General features: G+C 35.9%; 1 protein-coding gene across 2 annotated transcripts in view; it reads left to right on the top strand.

The window, feature by feature from the left end:
• Window positions 1–19,652, top strand: part of LOC150102838 (protein kinase C-binding protein NELL1-like) — a 299,735-nt gene that overhangs the window by 243,119 nt on the left and 36,964 nt on the right. The window contains exon 19 of one of the 2 annotated variants that reach the window (XM_090398963.1): window positions 241–290. The exons of the other annotated variant lie outside the window; for it this stretch is intronic. Coding sequence (XP_090255089.1) covers window positions 241–290 — 50 coding nt within the window. The remainder of the gene's footprint in view (window positions 1–240; window positions 291–19,652) is intronic. 2 annotated transcript variants of the gene reach the window in all.

Raw genomic sequence — 19,652 nt, 5'->3', positions numbered from 1 at the left:
TTTTTTTAACTCAGTTAAACTAAAATTATCTCACTTCTGGTTTTTGTTCATTTCCATTAACAGATTGCAATTTTATATGCAACATTTTAAATTCTTATAATTAAAAAAAAAATAATGTATTAATTAAAAGGAGGTAAAGGAGGAGGCTATTAACTATTTTTTATTTAACATCATCCCATTAATTTAGCTTGTTTCTAACATTTCATTCTAACACATAAATTCATAACACTCCTGTTGCAGGTCCCTGTCTGTGAAAACTCGGTGAGCAATACGGGTTATAGTTTCCATCGGTAATCACTCCATCTTTATCAATTTCTCACCTGCATAGCTGCACAAGCCCTCCTTTAATTCTGTGTGTGTGTTTGTCTGCTATATATATATATATATATATATATGAATAATGTTAAGCTTCAAACTGATCAGTAGTACATAATAGTCCTCTTTTGTTTTACATACTTGAATAAATATCACAAAACAGTAATATGTTAATTCTCTATAAATTAATCTCATTTTGATTGCATTTTTGTTCCCAGAGCCTTGTTATAAAAGGTGATATGACAGCCTGTTGAGGTGTTTGAGGGGGGGGGGGGATTTACCTGATTAATATGGAAGGGATTATTTACAGAATATAGGGAGAGAGTGGTAGAGATACCATATTTGAAAATTGTGCAAGGAAGTGAGGAACAAGTTTTTCCATAATGGTGGATTAGTGTTGTGAGAATGTATTGGAATGTGATAAGGATTAGTGAATATTAATGTATAATATAACAAATATTTTATCAGCTGAGTGAGACCTCCTATGATGATTTGACCCCACAGTCTTGTCAATCTTATAATTGTGTTTTTCATTAATATATTAGTAGATAATTCAATGTGCAGATGAGTTCAGTAAAAAAAAAAAAAATTTGCATCATAAATTTCCATATTATCCATTTTAACCTTATAGAAGTGTAACAGGAAAGTTTAAAAATATTTAAAAAAAAAAGACTTTCCATTTATTTTTAAAATAAGTTTAATTGTTTGAATGTATTTATACAGCATCAGTATGAATCATGCATATTCGGAAGAAGACTGCATTTACTATATAAGATATTAATTTTTATGTGAATCCTACACACTGAAGTTGTAAACCTATTGTACATTTTAGATATGCATCATACAGTTAAGGGAACTTTAGAGATTCAGGAACTAGACTATTGATGGTCTCTAGAGATCATATACAGTTTTTTTTTTCCAAGGTACTACAGGTCTTGCCATTATTATATGGTATCTCCATGGAGTCTGCAGACTCATCGTTAGAGACCCAAACTATATATTTTACACACAAAACCTATTGTATCTCTCCTTAAACTCATTCACTGTCAGAGAACTTGCAACTAATTCTAGCAATCCATTCCCACTCATTTACCACTCTCCATGTAAAAAATGTAGTCCTCACATCCACACAAACCACACTCTCACACAACTTCCATGGATGACCCTTAGTTCTATGACTTTTGTCATATATTGAAAAACTAAGAACTCCTTTAATATCTTATAAGTTTCTCTCATGTCCCATCTTTTCTGCATATCAAGCAAACTTTGTAACTCACACAACTTCAGCCTACCCTCATAGGGAGCATCCCACAGACCTGTCATCAGCCTAGTCACTCATCTCTGAATTCTTTCTATCACTTACTGATCACCAAGAAACTCAGGTCACCAAATGCACAGTAAAGATGTGGCCAAATTATAGCCATATAAAGAGAGTTAACAACTTCCCTGTCTTTACTTCTTAGTGTGTTTTACAACTTCCAAGTAATCCTTTGAGCTATTTTACCAACTTTTGTAATATGCACTCTGAACTTCAACTCTGTGTCCACCATTACTACCAAGTCCCTAGCCTTATCAATTTCCTGCAATCCAGTACAATCAATATGATACACCATATGCAACCTTTTCAATCGAAAGTGCTTGTTTAACCTTACATTTGCAACATTAAACTGATAATCAAACATTATTCAAGAAAAAATGAGGTTTGAGAACAGGAAAAAACCTTGGAGATTCAGTGGCAAACCCTGAAGAAAACATTGATTGATTTAGCAGTAGTGAAGTTGTCTGCAAAGGGGAAAAAAAAAAAAAAAATCAGAACTCCATGGTGGACACAGGAAGTTAAAGATGCTGTCAAGGAAAATATAGCATATCAAAAGTTTCTGGCAAATAAGTCAGCTTGTGCTCTTAGAGAATACAGAGACAAATGTAAGGAAGCTAAACCAAAGTCTTGGGAAGACTTTGGTAAGAACATAGAAAATAAATACCATGAAAGTGGCAAGATATTCTGGAGGTTGTTGAAGAAGCTCAGAAATGGAGGAAAGAGTGCTGCGAAAGGAATTAGAGATGATAAAGGGGACATGAAAACTGGAGAAAAAAATGGGGTAATTACTTCGAAAAATTGCTAAATGAAACAATCATTGTTTTTTAATACTGACAGCACAGTGGTAAAAAACACTGACCAGGCATGCAATCAGGAATATATCCATACTTGAAGTAGAAAAAGCTATAAAAAACCTGAAATATAGAAAGGCAGCTGTAGTAGATGATAATTGACCAGAAATGCTCAAATGTGGAGGTATAAGAGTCTTACAGTGGCTGCATTGCATAGTTAAGAGGGACGAATTCCAGATGATTGGAGTAGAGCCAATATATAAAACTGAATGTGAGAATTACAGAGTATTTCTCAACTGAGTGTTCCTGATAAGATTTATGAAGTATACCTGAGAAAAAGTTGAGAAGGATTGTGGAAGGGAAGCTTTTTGAAGAACAAGCTGGATTCAGGCCAAATAGAGGCTGTCAGGATCAGATTTTTACTTTACAAAAAATAGATGAGAAATCATGGGAATATAACAAAGATCTGTATTTAAGTTTTGTAGATCTGGAAAAGGCATATGACAAGGTGCCAAGAGAAAAGCTATTCATAATGTTACACTTGTGTGGTGTCAATGGGGCATTATATCAAGCAATATTTAGTCTTTATTTGAGTTGTAAGTCAGAAGTTACAATTGAAGGAAGTACAGGAAGATGGTTTTATGTTAAATCTGGTGGTAGACAAGGATGTACATTATCCCCTCTGTTATTCATTATCTATATAGATCACATTATGAAGGAAAGTGGTATTAAACCTGATATCAAAATTGGAGATGTTAATCTCAGCTCTTTACTTTATGCAGATGATGTTATACTTCTAAATAAATCCACTACAAGTCTACAAGATTCTCTGACTAAATTGAATGACTGTTGTAATAGATAGGGTATGAAAGTTAACAAGACAAAGAAAAATATCAAGTGCATTGTGAATGCAGAATCTATAGAACAAGTAAAACATTTCAGTTACTTAGACATGAATTTTAGTGAAGATGGTAAATTAATTATGGAAATAGATAACAGAATCAACAAAGCTGGTATGGTAGGAAATCAACTGAATAAATTTATATGGAATAAAAGGGAAATTAGTCGGAACACTAAATTAGCTGTATACAAGACAGTGTTCAAACCAATTTTAACTTTGGATCTGAGAGCTGGGTCAGAAGTAAAATACTTGACCAAAGACTAGAGACCACAGCTATGAGAGTCCTGAGAAAGATTAAGGCGCATGAACAGATGACATCAACTGCAATATCATATTAAAAATAAGAATATTAGGCAAGACCTTGACATTGTTAGCATCCAGGAATGTGTTAGCCAAGCTAATCTCAGGTGGTATGGTCACTTAAACAGAATGGGCGAGGAAAGATTAGCAAAACAAGTGTTCTCTTCCAGGTTAACAGGAAAAAGACCCAGAGGAAGACCAAGATATAGGTGGATTGATACAGTAAAAGTGCCTTAGAAGATAGAAATATAAGACCTGATAATGTTGGAGCCTTGACAGAGAACAGATTGATTTAATAACAGGAGGAAAATAGTAGATAGGAAGTTAGTAATGTTGTTAGTTTTTCATGTAGTACTATCATATCCTGTATACCCCTTGAGAGTTAATGTCGGGAATTTGATGATGATGAACTGATAATAATCATAAGCCCACAATGCCAGTTTATTTAAATCATCCTGCAGAATATCTACATCACCTTTATCAACTATTTCTCTCCCCAGTTTTGCATCATCATCAAATAACTGAATATTCTCCTCTTCTTCCCAGATCTTTCCCAGTATCATTTACAAATATGATCTCGATTCTTCTCGATTTTCTTTATGCTTTATTAATCATTGGGTCTTCCCACCTTAAGGCTGGTCTTCCAGGTTTCCTTTTGGTATCTCTTGGATACCAGTTTGTAACTCTGACTGTCCATCTGTTGTCTCTCATTCTCTGAGTCCAGACTTATTTCCTGATTTCTGTGTGTCTTATGTGGTCTGTTTTGTTTATATTGCACATTCTTCTTTCTATTGCATGTTGAGCTGTTATTAAACTTTGTTCTTTTAAAGTTGAGTTCCATGTTTCACTGCCATAAGTTAATGCTGGTAAGATGTGACTATTGAAAAGATGGGCTCTTATTTCTATATCTATGTTTTGGTTGGTAATTGTTGATTTTATTTTGTTGAAGGCTATCCAAGCAGCTCTTTTTCTCCTTGCTATTTCATTTGATATGTCATTATTCATTTTTATGGACTGACCGAGGGAGATGTAATCTTCAACTTTTTCAATGGTGTGAGATTCTAGAGTGATTGTATAATCTTTACAGTATTTGTTTTTCATCCATCTTGTTTTGTCTGGATGTATTTCCAATTCAATTTTTTGGCAGTTTTGGCTTATTTTATTCAGCGTTGATTCTAAGAGTTTGGGTGAGTGAGATATTAGTACCACATCATTTATTAGTACCACATCGGCGAATAGTAGGATAATTAACATTTCAGTGTCAGTTTTTTGAACGATGCTGTCCAGAGTGAATGTGAAGAGATTAAGTGATAAGACATCACCCTGACGTACTCCTCTACTTAAGTTAATTTTAATCAGGTGATTGAAGAGGATGATATTTGTTGTGCCTTCTTTGTAGATATCTTTTATGAGTTTTAAAGTTGTGTTCCATGTTTCACTGTCATAAGTTAATGTTAGTAAGATGTGACTATTGAAAAGATGGGCTCTTATTTCTATATCTATGTTTTGTTGGTAATTGTTGATTTTATTTTGTTGAAGGCTATCCAAGCAGCTCTTTTTCTCTGCTGGTGTGGGAAAAGGTGCATGCTTTTTCCACACCTTATTCTACTAAAGCTTGGAATACTGTGTTATGTTCAACAGTGTCAAATGCCTTTTTAAAATCTATAAAAAGAAGACAAACTGGAATCTCGTATTCTCTGCATCTTTCTGTTAGCTGAATAATAGTTTGAATGTGATCTATTGTTGAAAAGCCTTTTTTGAAACCAGCCTGTTCTTTGCAGCTATTTTCAGAAAACCTGATCCAGAAAATAGTCAAAAGGAAACTACGTCTCTTTGGCCATATATGTAGATTGAATGATGAGAGGAAAACAAAAATGCTGCTGTTTGGGATGATTGAAGAAAAGAACAAAAAAGGAAGATCAAACAGAGAATGGGATGATGACATTGTCAAATGGTGTGGAGGCTCTATGCATTGACTGAGTCATCCTGCACAGAATCGAGTGCATTGGAGGAATCGTGTCAAGATGACATCGGACACCTACGGGCACTGGACCCATGGTTGTTGATGATGATGATATTAGACAGATGGGTCTGTAGTTATTGATGTCTTTTTTATTACCCTTTTTATGCAGAATTATGGTCTTTGATGTTTTCCATTCAGTAGGTACTTTCCTTAATTGTATATTATTATTATTATTACATAACACCTCCAGGGAGGGCACCTACTCTACAACTCTTAGTCTTCACCAACCGCAAATACCTTCATCACACCAACGCCATCTTCTGCCAACCACTAGTATCACAGACAATCACAAACATCCATGCCCGTGGTGGGATTCAAACCCGTAGAATTTTGGCTGGAGAGCAGATACGCTACCCACTTGGCCAACTAGGTCAGCATATATATTGAGTAAATCTTTCTGCTAGAGTTTTAAAGAGTATTTGTCCCATATTTAATTCATCAGATTTTATACTGTCAATTCCTGGTGATCGGTCATTTTTCATATGGTGGATAGCTATTTATACTTCTTCAGGTAGGACAGATGGTATTTTCAAATTTTACAAATTTTTGTCTTTTATTAGAGCTGTGATTACTTGTTTAGATGAGTAAAGGTTCTGTTTTCCTGATTGTCTATGAAGGCTGACGGTAGTGGTTGCTTTAGATTTATTTCTTTTTCTACTTTTTTTAGGCTACTGCAGAGCCTAGCTGCCTCTGCCAATTTTGTCATTCTATATATGTTATAGTCGTCTTTGATATTTTGCCTCAGTTGTTTACAGATAATTTTATATTCTAAGCGGTCTTTTCCTGTATCTTTCAGTATTCTGCTTTTCTTCAATAGTTCTGTCGTTCTTGCTGATAGGTGTTCTCTGGTCTTAGGAGGAAGTTCATGGGAGGTTCTTTCTTTGCAGTTCATTAACTGATTATTAAAGTTTGTTAAATCTTCATCAATGTCATTTTTTTCCACATTTTTTTCTAAATTCTTCTGGGTTTATCTGTTTTGAGCATTTTTTATGGTTGGACTGTGCTCGTATGCGTTCTTCATTTTTTCTTTGTATTTTCAGGGCGGCTCTTATTAAATGGTGGTCTGAATGAATGTCTCAGTAGGTTTTCCCAATGACCTCGACATTTTTTATTATTCTTTTGCAATCTATTAGAATGAAATCAGTTTGATTTCTTGTCTCTCTATTTGGAGATTGGCAAGTTCACCTTTTTCCAGTTCTCTTTTTAAAAAAACTATTCATAATGTACAACCTTTCTGCTTCAACAAATTCTGCCAGGAGTTCACCTCGTTCATTTTTTTCCCCTTTCCCCCATGGTCCAATGTATTTTTCTTCAATAAATACTGTACCAATCTTTGCATTGAAATCTCCACCCACTATTGTATATGTTGTTTTTTTCTGTAATGTTTCTCGTAGGTGTTCATAGAAGTTTTCTATTTCTTCTTTGTCAGCTGTTGAGGTGGGTGCATAAGCTACTATTATTTTTATTGTTACTGATTCTCCTATTTTTAATTTTAGTGTTCCTAGTCGTTCAGAATGGATTGTGCAAGAAATAATACTTTTAGTTAGCTTTTTATTTATGATGAAGCCAACTCCTCCAGCCCTTGTAGCATTATCTGAGGCTCCCAGGAAAACCTGGTCACCATTGTTCCATTTTGCTGTTAATTCAGAGATTCTTCGGGTTTTACAAATAGCAAGTATATAAAACTTTACATTTTGCAGTTCTTGAAACAGGAAATCAATATAGGAGTTGGAAGACAGAGTTTGAGTGTTGAAAGAACCAATAAATAGGGCCGAATTTCCAGATGGTGGTCTACCTTCCTCTGTAGATTCTTAGCATCCCCTGCTCTTGCAGATTTCTCACCACCACCACCTTGGATTGCAAAGAGCTGCACAGAACTGGGGGCTTTTTTTTCTTCTACTTGCTGGCATCTTTACAGTGGTCTACAACACTTCTCCTGACCATGGTTCTGAAGTGCGGCTTTGGTCCACGGCTTGTTATTCGGAGCTGCCCACTTGGGCTTCCCTCATCTGCTACCCGAGCAATGCACTTGGTAGGGGTGAGGTCCCATCCCAAGTGATTCATAAATCACTCATTCCCGTGACCTGGTGACAACTGAGAGTTTTCTGGACCTTTTCAAAATCTTCATCCTCCTCAAAAAAAAAAGCAATTGTCAAATCTGCATACAGGCATGCAGTCTTCTTAATGCTTTGGCACTAGAACTTGTGCATGTCAGTCTTCTCATCATTGCCATAATTCTACTTTGTTCTTCTCTCACATTTTTAGCAGTGGGGCCTTTAAACTTCGGGTTCTTGTTCACCTTCACCTCTAGGACTCTCATCTCCTCCACTTTCTTATTCCCTCCATTTGTGAATACTACATATCGTTTAAAATTATTAGTTACCGAAATGGGTTGGCTAAGATTACTTGGAGTATCTCTGCTGGATTGACTAAAAAATGAAGACATAAGGAAACGACTAAAACAAGAAATAACAATAATAGACAAAATCCAAGAAAGAAGACTGTGATGGTTTGGCCATGTGACCAGAATGGGAACAGAAAGACTACCATCTAAAGCTCTGAATACAATGATGGAAGGTAAAAGTTCCAAAGGACGGCCCAGAATTAGATGAATAGACAAAATAAAAGTGGACCTGAAAACCAAATCACAACAAGCGACACCAAACGGGACAGAATTGTTCGGACTCCCCTGGTACAGACAGAAGCGGAAAGAGTTCATTCTGCCTCATCATCATTCGCATAGATGATGGAAGAGAGAAGAAGAAGACATATCATACACATCCTCCAGATTTCCAAACATATCTCAACATTGAAGTAGCTCCAACCATATGCTCATAGTCTGTTGTTTATTGAAATCATTTTGAGTACCACATCTACTACTGGCATACTGTTTATCAGCTATGCATAATCTCCAAAGGATGTATATTCCCATTATAACGTCTCCCAGTGTCATTAATGTATGATAAACAATAATGGCCCTAAAACAGATCCTTGGGGCATACTACTAGTGATTATAACCTCTGCCATGAATGTTATTCATGGGAGAGGTTATGAATCACCACTTTTATAGCCCACACACCTTGCATATCATCCTTATGATAATAATAATTATTATTATTATTACGGGCGACTCCAGGGAGTCCTTAGACTCATCAAGGGAGGCCCTAAACATCATTTCCACACAACTATACTACATTCTCACAGTATCTACAGTGGGATCGAATGTGATGGGTATAGTGTGTTCAGGAATGACAGGGAGAATAAAATGGGGGGAGGAGTATTGTTCATGATAGCTGATGAGCTACAGCCAAGGAGAATAGAAGTTGAATTGCAGGATAGAGAAAAGAGCACATTTGAGGCCATTTGGTGTGAAATTATGGCTAGCAGAACTAAATATACAATTGGGTGCTGCTATAGACCAGGTGATGGAAAAGATGGTGGTGACAGTATGCACAAGCAAATAGAAGAAATGAGTGGAAGGAGGGTAATTATTATGGGAGATTTCAACTATGGTCGCATTGATTGGAGTTAGGAGAGGACACACGGGAGGAAGGAATTGGATTTTATGCAGTTATTAATGGATAACTATCTGCGACAGCATGTAATGGAAAATACTAGGGGTCAGAGAGTGCTTGACCTAGTAATTACATCTGAGGATTTGGCTGTAACAAATATGACCACATTGCCACCAATCGGTGAGAGTGATCATAGGGTCTTGACTTGGGAGGTGGCTAAAGGTGTGGAATTTTCAATTAAGACAGGGTACATGTGGAATTATCAGGCTGGAAAGTATGACAAGCTTAGGAGTTTGATTGGTTCAGTGCCATGGTATGTACAACTGCAAGGACTAGAAGCTGATAGTGCATGGGAGGCAGTTAAGAAGTGTTTGCATGAAGCAATGGCTGACTGTATACCTAGAGTCCGAATAATAAATCATGTAGGGGTTAAATGGATGAATAACACCATTAAGCTTGAGCTGAAAAAAAAGAAACAACTACGGAGGGAATTTAAGGAGAAAGTTGACCGGCAGGCACATGAACGTATAAAGCGCAGGCCAGAAGGGTAACGAGTGTAGTAGGAAAAGCAAAAAAGATTACGAAAGAACATTGGCCATGCAGACTAAAGAGAATCCTAAACAGTTTTTTAGATATGTAGCAAGTAAAAGGAAAAATGTACATGGCAGAATGATTTTAAAAGAATGCCGATGGTAGGGAGGTAACTGAACCAGTTGATATAGTTGAGTTACTGAGTGAGCACTTTGCAAATGTTACACCTGATATCTTAAGAATGTAGAATTCTCAGCTATCATGGTGTAACATGAAGAGAAATAAATTAAAAACCCTGCATAAAAGCTAATTTAAACGAATTATTTAAAAGAAAAGGAAATATTGCATCCAATAAAATATAAAGGTGTTTGGTTGAACTAACTAACAAAAATAAAGAATATATTGATGTTGTAATATGATATAAAAGAGAAAATTTAACTAAATAAGACAGAAAAGGATTATTCATAAAATATGGTATGTGAGAGGCTAGAGATTAAAATATTAAGTAAATTCATAGAGAAAATTTGAAAGGGGATTAAGTTAGAGGCTAGCATAAGAAAAACAACAGAAAATCGCTTGGGGCCGATTCCCGAATTGAGACATCGTTTGGCTCGCCGACCAAAGGACGTTTGGCAAAAAAAAAAAACGCCACCCTAATTGGTCGCTGAAGTAAAAACAAGTAGGGGGTGGAGAAAAGAAGTTAAAGTGGGTGCCGTTAGGAGAGCAAGTATAAAAGGGTTGGAAATCCCCCATAGGGCTTTTTGGTTTTGGTTCTGTTCCCGAGGAGTTCTCTACGAGCTCCGTGGCATAGGTTTTCCTGAGTGGAGATTGGGGTTATATCCGTCGTCACAACATGGAAACAAAAGTGAGCGGGATTTCGATTCCGAATTTCCTATGTAAGAAGCGAAGAAGCCCATAGAATCAAAGAAAAGGAAACATATTCTTTGTGTTTCAACTTCAGTGACAACCACGAGAAAGGGAAAGCTATAAATATAATATCGCACAGCCCTCATATAGATGATTCAAAGTGTGTCCTGAATTACGAAAGTTTAAGACCGTGTAAGCATAGTTCAACTCCAAAAGGAACGTAGGATTAGCAGATTATCGGAGAGGTTATACCAAGCTAGTTCAATCAGAAGAAGGTAAAGGCCCATATGAAAAACTCAAGAAAGAAAGGTACTGTAAAATATATCTAATGTTAACTAAAATTTGTCTGTAATAAGTATCATTATTATAATACGGAACTGTTGAAGTGACCAAGGAAAATTTATACTAGGACTTTAGTATCTGACAGAATATATTAAAAGTAAGCTGGCTAGTGTTAATGTTATGTGAATAATTAAGTGTCCTGAGAATTTTGCATGTCTATTGTAATGTATAGGAAAGTTAAAATGTCATAGTTGTGTGTTAGTGCAGTAAAAGATTTAGTTAATCTACTTAAGTTTGAATAGTTAAATAGTGTGAATTAATCTTATTTGTCCATGTCAAATGAATTTGTGTTGAATTGTTATGGCGGCATGATCGTAATACCCATTATAGGATCATAGCCTAATTACTTGTGATAAGCTAATGTTAGTTTGTAAGTATTTAGTTTAGCACTGAATTGAGTAATAACAAAAATTGAATTGTACCATGTTAAAGTTTTTAATAAACCTTTGTTCAATGATAAGAAAAGTTGTCTGAAATTGCTGTCCAATGCACCACTTGAAAAAATACAGACCTAATCACACGGGAAATTAATGTGTTAAGAAACGAGATAAAGTGTCACGACTGCAACATTGTTTCACTTTCAGACATATTTGAGTTCTTTATCCTTGTTTTTGTATATAATATCTCAAACTAAATGTCCCAAAAGGTGCAGTATAAATACAAATATTGGGGTACTAAGGGGAGAAATAACTTAAGTATTAGTAAAATTTTTGGTGATATCTCGAGCGTAGAGTAGATAATAGAAGAACATAGATAAGAGGAAATTACTAGATGGATAGAATAAAAATCAATAAAATGGGACACAACACAAGTATATATCATCCAGGTGGTGACATTGCAGAAACGAATAAACCAGTAGATTATACGGGAATTGTGGTGAATGAAGTGGAGGTGAGTAGTCTATTGCATAACCTCAATGTCAATACATCCATGGGATTGGATGGTATACCAGCTCGTATCGTACGAGAAGCAGCTGAAGAATTGTCAGTACCCTTGACCATTTTGTTTAATTTAATGGAAAGAGGGGAAAATAGTTCCACTGCATAAAGGTGGTTCCAAGACTGCTGTTGTAAATTACCGATTAGCATATCAGGAATTATTATCAAGGTCTTAGAGAAATTAGTCAAGAAAAGAATACAGGATTGGATAGATGAAAAAGGAATATTGTATGGGGGACAACATGGTTTTGTGAAGGGTAGATCATGCCTCAGTAACTTGCTCACGTTTTATAACACAGTGACGGCTGAACTGAATAGGGGTAATGGGTTTACAGTGATACTACTGGACCTTGCCAAGGCCTTTGACAGGATACCACATGGAGCGCTAATCAGTAAACCGAAGCAGATGGGGATAGATATAGGGTTGGTGAGATGGATAGGAGGGTGGTTGAAGGAGAGATACCAGAGAGTGGTTTATGCAGGAGTGGAGTCTAAAAGACGGCTCGTGACTAGTGGTGTGCTGCAGAGCTCTGTTCTTGGACCACTGCTTTTCAGTTTGTTCATCAATGATATAGGAAAGGATTTGAGAGGAAGTGTTCATTTGTTTGCTGATGATGCAAAGTTGGGTAGAGCAATTGTGAGTGCACAGGATGTCAAAATTTTACAGGATGATTTGGATAGTTTGGAGGACTGGGCTAGGAAAAATGGATGTCAATTTAATGTTGCAAAGTGTAAGGTTATGCACTTTGGGGTGAAAAGAATAGCAGCAGTATATCGCATTGGTGGAACTGTACTCCAGGAGATTGATGAGGCCAGGGATTTAGGAGTGTTGGTGGATAGGGAATTGAAGTTTAGGGGGCACATTGGAAAAGTGACTAAATCAGCTCATCAAATCACTTGGCTTCTGAAAAATACTTTAACATGCAGAGACAAACAAGTTGTTGTTCCTCTGTATCGAGCCTTGATAAGACCCCATTTAGACTACTCTGCCCAGTTATGGGCACCAGGGTTTCTTCGTGATGGGGAGGAAGTGGAGAGGATCCAGAGACGAGTGACCAAGACGATAGAAGGTCTGTGGAATGAATCTTAAGAGAATAGGTTGAAGATTTGTAGGTTGCAGAGATTGGACGATAGGCGAAGGAGGGGTGATATGATTGAGACATTCAAATTACTGAAGGGTTTCTATAAGATTGATCCAGAAGATATTTTTGAAAATATGACTGGTGGTGGGAGGAATAGGGGCCATCCATGGATGCTGGGCAAGAGCATGGTTGACAAGGAAGTTAGAGCTAGGTTTTTTACTTGTAGAGTGGTGAATGAGTGGAATAAGCTTCCAGAGTCTGTTGTGAGGACTACGACTGTGCATGAGTTCGAGGTAAGGTATGATAGATACTGTGTCAATGTCGAATAGTTGTTCTTGACATGATGTTAGGGCCTCCCTCGATGAATCTGTCGACTCCTTGGAGTTGCCCGGAATAATAATAATAATAATAACAATAGCACTTTTGCAAAGTGCTCACTCAGTACTCCACTATATCGACTGATTCAGTGACCTCCTTACATTCCTTAAAATCATTTTGCCGAGTACAGTTTTTTTTTCTTCCTGCAGCATATAGAAAGAACTGTTTGGGATTCTCTTTAGCTTGCATAGCTAGTTTCCTTTCATAATCCACTTTTGCTTTTTTTACCACACTCGTTATCCTTCTGGCCTGCACTTTATACCGTTCGTGTGCCTGCAGGTCACCCCTTTCTTTAAATTTCCTCCACAGTTGTTTCTTTTTTTGCAGCTCAAGCTTAATGGTGTTATTCATCCATTTAACCCCTACTTATTTTACTATTCGGACCCTAGGTATACAATCAGCCATAACCTCCTGTAAATGCTCCTTGACCACTTCCCATGCGGTATCGACATCCAGCCCTTGCAGTTGTACATGCCATGGCACTGATCCAAGCAATCTCCTAAGCTTGTCATACTTGCCAGCACGGTAATTCCACATATACCCTGTCTTAATTGAAAATTCCACACCTTTAGCCACCTCCCAGGTCAAGACCTTATGATCACTCTCACCAATAGGTGGCAACTTTGTCATATTCATAACAGTCAAATTCTGAGATGCTATTACCAGGTCAAGCACTCTCACACCCCTACTATTTTCAATTACATGCTGTCTCAGATCGTTATCCCTTAATAATTCAATAAAATCCATTTCCTTCCTCACATGTGTCCTCTCCTCCTTCCAATCAATGTTACCATAGTTGAAATCCCCCATAATAATTACCCTCCTTCCACTCATTTCATCAATTTGTTTATGCATACTATCTCCACCATCTATTCCATCACCTGGTCTATAGCAGCACCCAATTGTATATTTAGTTCTGCTAGCCATAATCTCACACCAAATGGCGTCAAATGTGCTCTTTTCTCTATCCTGCAATTCAACTTCTATTCTCCTTGGCTGTAGCTCATCAGCTATCATGAACAATACTCCTCCCCCCATTTTATTCTCCCTGTCATTCCTGAACACACTATAACTACACATTCTATCCCACTAACTATATCAGTAAATTATAGTAAAATGGTTGCTTGTTATGGTTGGAATATGGAGCTGCTTCACAACTGTGGGTCAGATTCCATTAAAAAATCCTTCTTCTCCGAAACTTTAAACATGCATTGCCATCTCATGTTATGATCACCTAATTGTGTTAAACTACCACAGGAAAAATTGATGCTATTCACAACCTTGTCTAACATTATCAAACTCAAAATTCTTAGCATATTTGTTTCTTCTATTGTAAGATCTTACATAATTATCTACTTGGAACATTCTGTTTTATTTTCTTTTGCTCTTTCTTTCTTTTACCTGCATTTTCACAGTTAAAATCCCAACCATAATGATTACTCTTTGTATTCAACCTAATTTTAACTTAAATTATATATATTATTATGAATAAAAATAATTTTCACTTGATGTATTCTAATCTTCTTCTTCGCCTATCACTCGCACCAGACATTTGGCAAAGTTATTGGCACTGTTGACTTCCTCCCCATCTTTGTACTTTTTTTATAGGGATAATTCTTCTGTCACTAATAATACTGCTTTCCTTTTTTTAACATAAACATAAAAATACTCTATTTATTCAGTTATCTTCAACAGATTATTTTGTTTACTGATAGACCACATTTCATTAATTTCAGGACAACTTTTTAATCAAGACTACATGCTTTTCTTATTTCTGTGTCCACAGACATACACTAACGATAAAGATTTACTAAATAAAAATAAATTCAACTGTTATTTGTTATCTTCTAAAACCACTTCATGTATAAACTCTGCTTCCAATGCCATAAAGTAATTTTGCTGTGTTCCCTTGTATCTTAGGTGACATCTTGGTTAGGAAATGGGGCAGAGACGTCTATTCAGCTTCCAACCTATAACAACCCATTTCAGTGTCTCATGTCTCCTCACCTGACTATCATTAGATGAGAGGGTAAATATAGGTGACATTTCTTTATGGTGTTGAGAGCAAAGATTATGCTCTGAACGTGGAACTTTTATTCCTGGATTTTGTGATAGCCTTGTAGGCCTTGACAGTATTAATATCTTGACAATGAGATATCAGTACTGTCCCTAGTTTGTGAAATGATTGCAGTGCTGATGGAAGTGATCAAGTAGAGAAAAGTTGAAGTTAAGAAGCGAGAGCTAGGGAGGGAGAAGCATGTTGAAGTATAAAGTGGGTAATAAGCAAAATCTATGTAGTCAGCTAGCATCAGTACTATTAGAGGATCAATACTATGTGAAGTAATGCCCACATCATTTCCCACAGTAATGAATTTCTGTTTTTCATATCCATTTATGTTTGCTCCAGTTTATGTAATAGACAGGACAGCACACTTCTGTGTGCTGTCCTGTCTTTTACAAAGTCCAGCTATGTTGTGTATCATTTCCTTTGTCCAACTGAATTGTCATTTATACACTGACAATTCAGTAGGTCTTGCCTTAGCAATTTACTTGCTAAGGCAAGACCTACATTCACAAAGCAGTGCTGTTCTCTGTAGAATATCATATTCCTATCCACTTATTCCAATATCCCACCCTTAAACTTTTACAATACCTTAGCCACCTCCTGAGTTACTGATTATTCTATATTTAGAGAAAGATGTTGAAAGTTTATTTTTCACTTGGTTAGACTATAATAAATTTAGTTTAATCCTTTATCCAAGTGTGAGCAAACAAAGTTTGGACCTGAAAATATCTTCAGGACTGGGGTAAGGTAGTACAACACTGGGCAACTCGTAGCAAAGGTGGAGCAAGCTAACATTACTCCTATCTCAGTATCTTCCATAATGCAAAACACATCTTCTTGTGGATATGTATAATGTTATGCATTAAGGAAAGGGCCACTACCCAGACTAGTTTCGACCTTTATTGAGGTGTCTTCAGTGGGAGCCAGGCCCAGAAGTGGAGATACCAGGCAGAAGCAATGGCAAGATCATCTTTACCTATAGGACTTGCCAAAAGGTGTGCCACCTTTTTATTAGAAATTCTTCAGGACCCCAATCCTGAAGATATTTTCAGGTGCAAACTTTGTTTGCTCACACTTGGATAAAGGATTAAACTAAATTTATTATGATTATTCTATAATTTGCCAGGCTCTGTCTTGCAGCTTCATCCCCCCCCCCCCCCATATCCCTGTCATTGTTGAAACAACCAGTTTTTTACATAAATGGGGGGGGGGGTAAACAGGAGATGTGCTAGCAACATGGATAAGGTGATTCATGAACATGATAGTATATGATAGGGTTAGAATCAAGGGAATATAAATTGTCCCACAAGGCGCTCTATACTTGAACAACTACTGTTAAATTTATAATTAATGATATTGGAAATGATTTTAGGAGGAATAGCTTGTTTGCAATGAAGCAGACAGTGTAATTGGTTAATAGAATAAGCAATTATAAATGCCTTGCATAAGCAATTATAAATGTCTTCTGTATAAATGCAGTCAAGATTCAGAAAAATACTCTAATACAATGGTATTAGTGTATTTTTTTTATCCTTTTATGGAAACGCATGAAGGGTTGTTTTTAGCAATATATAAGCAGGCAAGAATGCTTTCTATTTGGCTGTAATAAACAATTGACTTTTCATAATAGAGGGTGGTAAGAGATCCTGAAGGATCATTTTAATTAGTGGCAACATGGACAATAGGTAATGGTTACAGTTCAAGTTGGCAAAAGATAAGGGATGAAAGGTTGCAAGTTCTGTGTTATATTGATGGAGTAATATACCACATACTGTGTTATATTACTCCCAAATCCTAATCTCAATTTCTTGAGGTTAGGGATTTGGGAGTAATGGTGGACAGAATAACTCTTCTACATTTAATTTTTTTGCTTGAAGAGTAGAAAATGAGTGAAATTTTTGACAAAAATGGTTGAGTATCTCCTATTAGTGAATGAGATTGAGAAGTTCGATAGGCATTGTGTGAATGATGATTAATGGATCTCCCACAAGGAATCTTTGAACGCCATAGAGCCATCCACAAAATAATAATGAAAAATATGAATTTAAATTCTCTAGTACTTTGAATATATTCATCTGTTGAGATGGCATTACTCTAGAATAAGATTCACTCATTTTAAATTCCATTGCCTTGCTTTTGTCAGATAATTATTATTATTATTTGGAAATTATTGCTGGAAGTTGCAAAAGGAAATCTTGAACAAGAGGGTAAGGAATGATTTCTTTGCATGGAAGACAGTTGAACTGTGGAATACATTGCCTGACAAGAGTGGTGAGAGCACAAATGAGTTCAAGGAGTGATATGATAGACTTTGCGTTTTTTAGGGTGGATCTCCCATGATGGGTCTTGTGACTCCGTGGAGGTCTGGAATCATAATGATAATTTTTATTATTATTTTATATTTTTATCCTCATTTCATGTTAGGTCATATTTCTGTCAGTGTGGAATCAAGATTCCCTTTGTCTTTAAGTTGCATGAAGTTATTATTATTATTCAGGCCTCCATGGAGTCAAAAGACTCATCATGGGAGGTCCTTCCTAAGAACATAAAGTCTGTCAAGATTCATCAAGGGGAGGTCCCCTTAAGAAACACAAAGTCTGTCATACCACTCTTTAAACTCATTGAGCTGGTCAGATCAGAGACTTATACAACGGAACGATAACCCTTTTATCTCTGCAGGTCAGTGTCCTTCTCATAATTGCAGCAATTCTCTGTGTTACCTTCACCACCTTTGCAATATGTCCCCTAAATTTCAGGTTTCTATCAATCATCAACCCCAGATCTCTTGTCTCCTCTACTTCCTCCAGTATAACTCCTCCCATAGAGAATGCAGTATCCTATCGATGTTTCCCAAACCTCAGGTTTGGGAAAAGTTTTTTCCCAAACCTTATCTATTTACATTTTATGTACATTGTAATATTTTTATATAAAGGGTAGAAGCACCATTTGTCTTGCCTTGCATAAGCAATTATAAATGTCTTCTGTATAAATGCAGTCAAGATTCAGAAAAATACTCTAATACAATGGTATTAGTGTATTTTTTTTATCCTTTTATGGAAACGCATGAAGGGTTGTTTTTAGCAATATATAAGCAGGCAAGAATGCTTTCTATTTGGCTGTAATAAACAATTGACTTTTCATAATATTTTCCTGCATTCAGCAAAACAGCAAGTAATTACTATAGATCAGTGGCTAATGAGGTCTTGCATCTCTGCAGAGTGTCCACTTACTCTTAGTAATGCTATTCTTTAAGTATTCACATTATTGTGGCAGTGCACAAAAAAAAAAAAAAAGCTAAATTTTTCTTTGTGCATTGACATCTAAGTTACCAGAATGGAAATAATACTGCAGTCCAACTTGGGTTTACTCTAATGTTTCAATGCATTTATGTGTTTTACCTCTTTTTTATGTTAATATTAAGAAAGTGCTTTTGGAATTATTGTGAAAATATAAATATGAAAAAATAAAAATAAAAAATCGATCAATATTTATAAATGTTTTAAACTTAGAGTTTTTTCCTCTAAACTTAGTTATGTATTCTGATCAGTTTGAATATAAATCAGTAACATTGTTTTGCATGTTTATTTTGCACTTGAATTTATTCCTGCTTGCTTTGCTTCTTTTAATTCTTACAATATATAATATTACGTACTTTTAGAATTGCACCGTGTCATGGTAAAGATATTTAATTCAATATTAATATAAAATGTGTATAAACTACATAATCATGATACTTTTCAATGAAAGCTTGCAGAAATGCATATTAAAATAGCCAGAGTTGATATAAAACTAATGAAATGTAACTACAAAAGTACACATTCATTTTCTAAACATGTTATATTATGTTATGCATTTCTGCTGAAATATAATGATTTAGAATCTAGCATTATTACGTGACACCTCCTGGAGTCCAAGGACTTATGAGAAGGCCATCTACTCTACTTAACTACATACATCTCACTGTCTCCACTACTATTTAATTCTCCTACTATGACACCACCCATCATCACCAACAATGGTATTTTTTGTCAGTAAATGCATGTGTTTTGAATGCTGATTTGTCTGTATGTGGGATGAAAAACCCTAATTTCTGCAAGGAAAAACCCTGCCACTTCTATATGAGATCATAACCCAGGTCTTTTCCAAGCGAAGAGTGCAATGTTCAGCTGTTCTTCCAATTGAACTATTATTTAAAATAGAATTCTGTATGCCAGGAAGTGATTAATCGCACTTTTAATCAATTAAAAAAGTGTTTTAGTAAGTATTTTTATCTGAACCCCTAAAAG

The sequence above is a fragment of the Typopeltis vanoorti genome, chromosome 10 (genome assembly GCF_054136105.1).
Source record: "Typopeltis vanoorti isolate ZY-2024b chromosome 10, IOZ_Tvanoo_1.0, whole genome shotgun sequence".
In the NCBI taxonomy this organism is placed as follows: Eukaryota; Metazoa; Arthropoda; class Arachnida; order Uropygi; family Thelyphonidae; genus Typopeltis; species Typopeltis vanoorti.
This window is presented reverse-complemented; position numbering and strand designations above follow the sequence as displayed.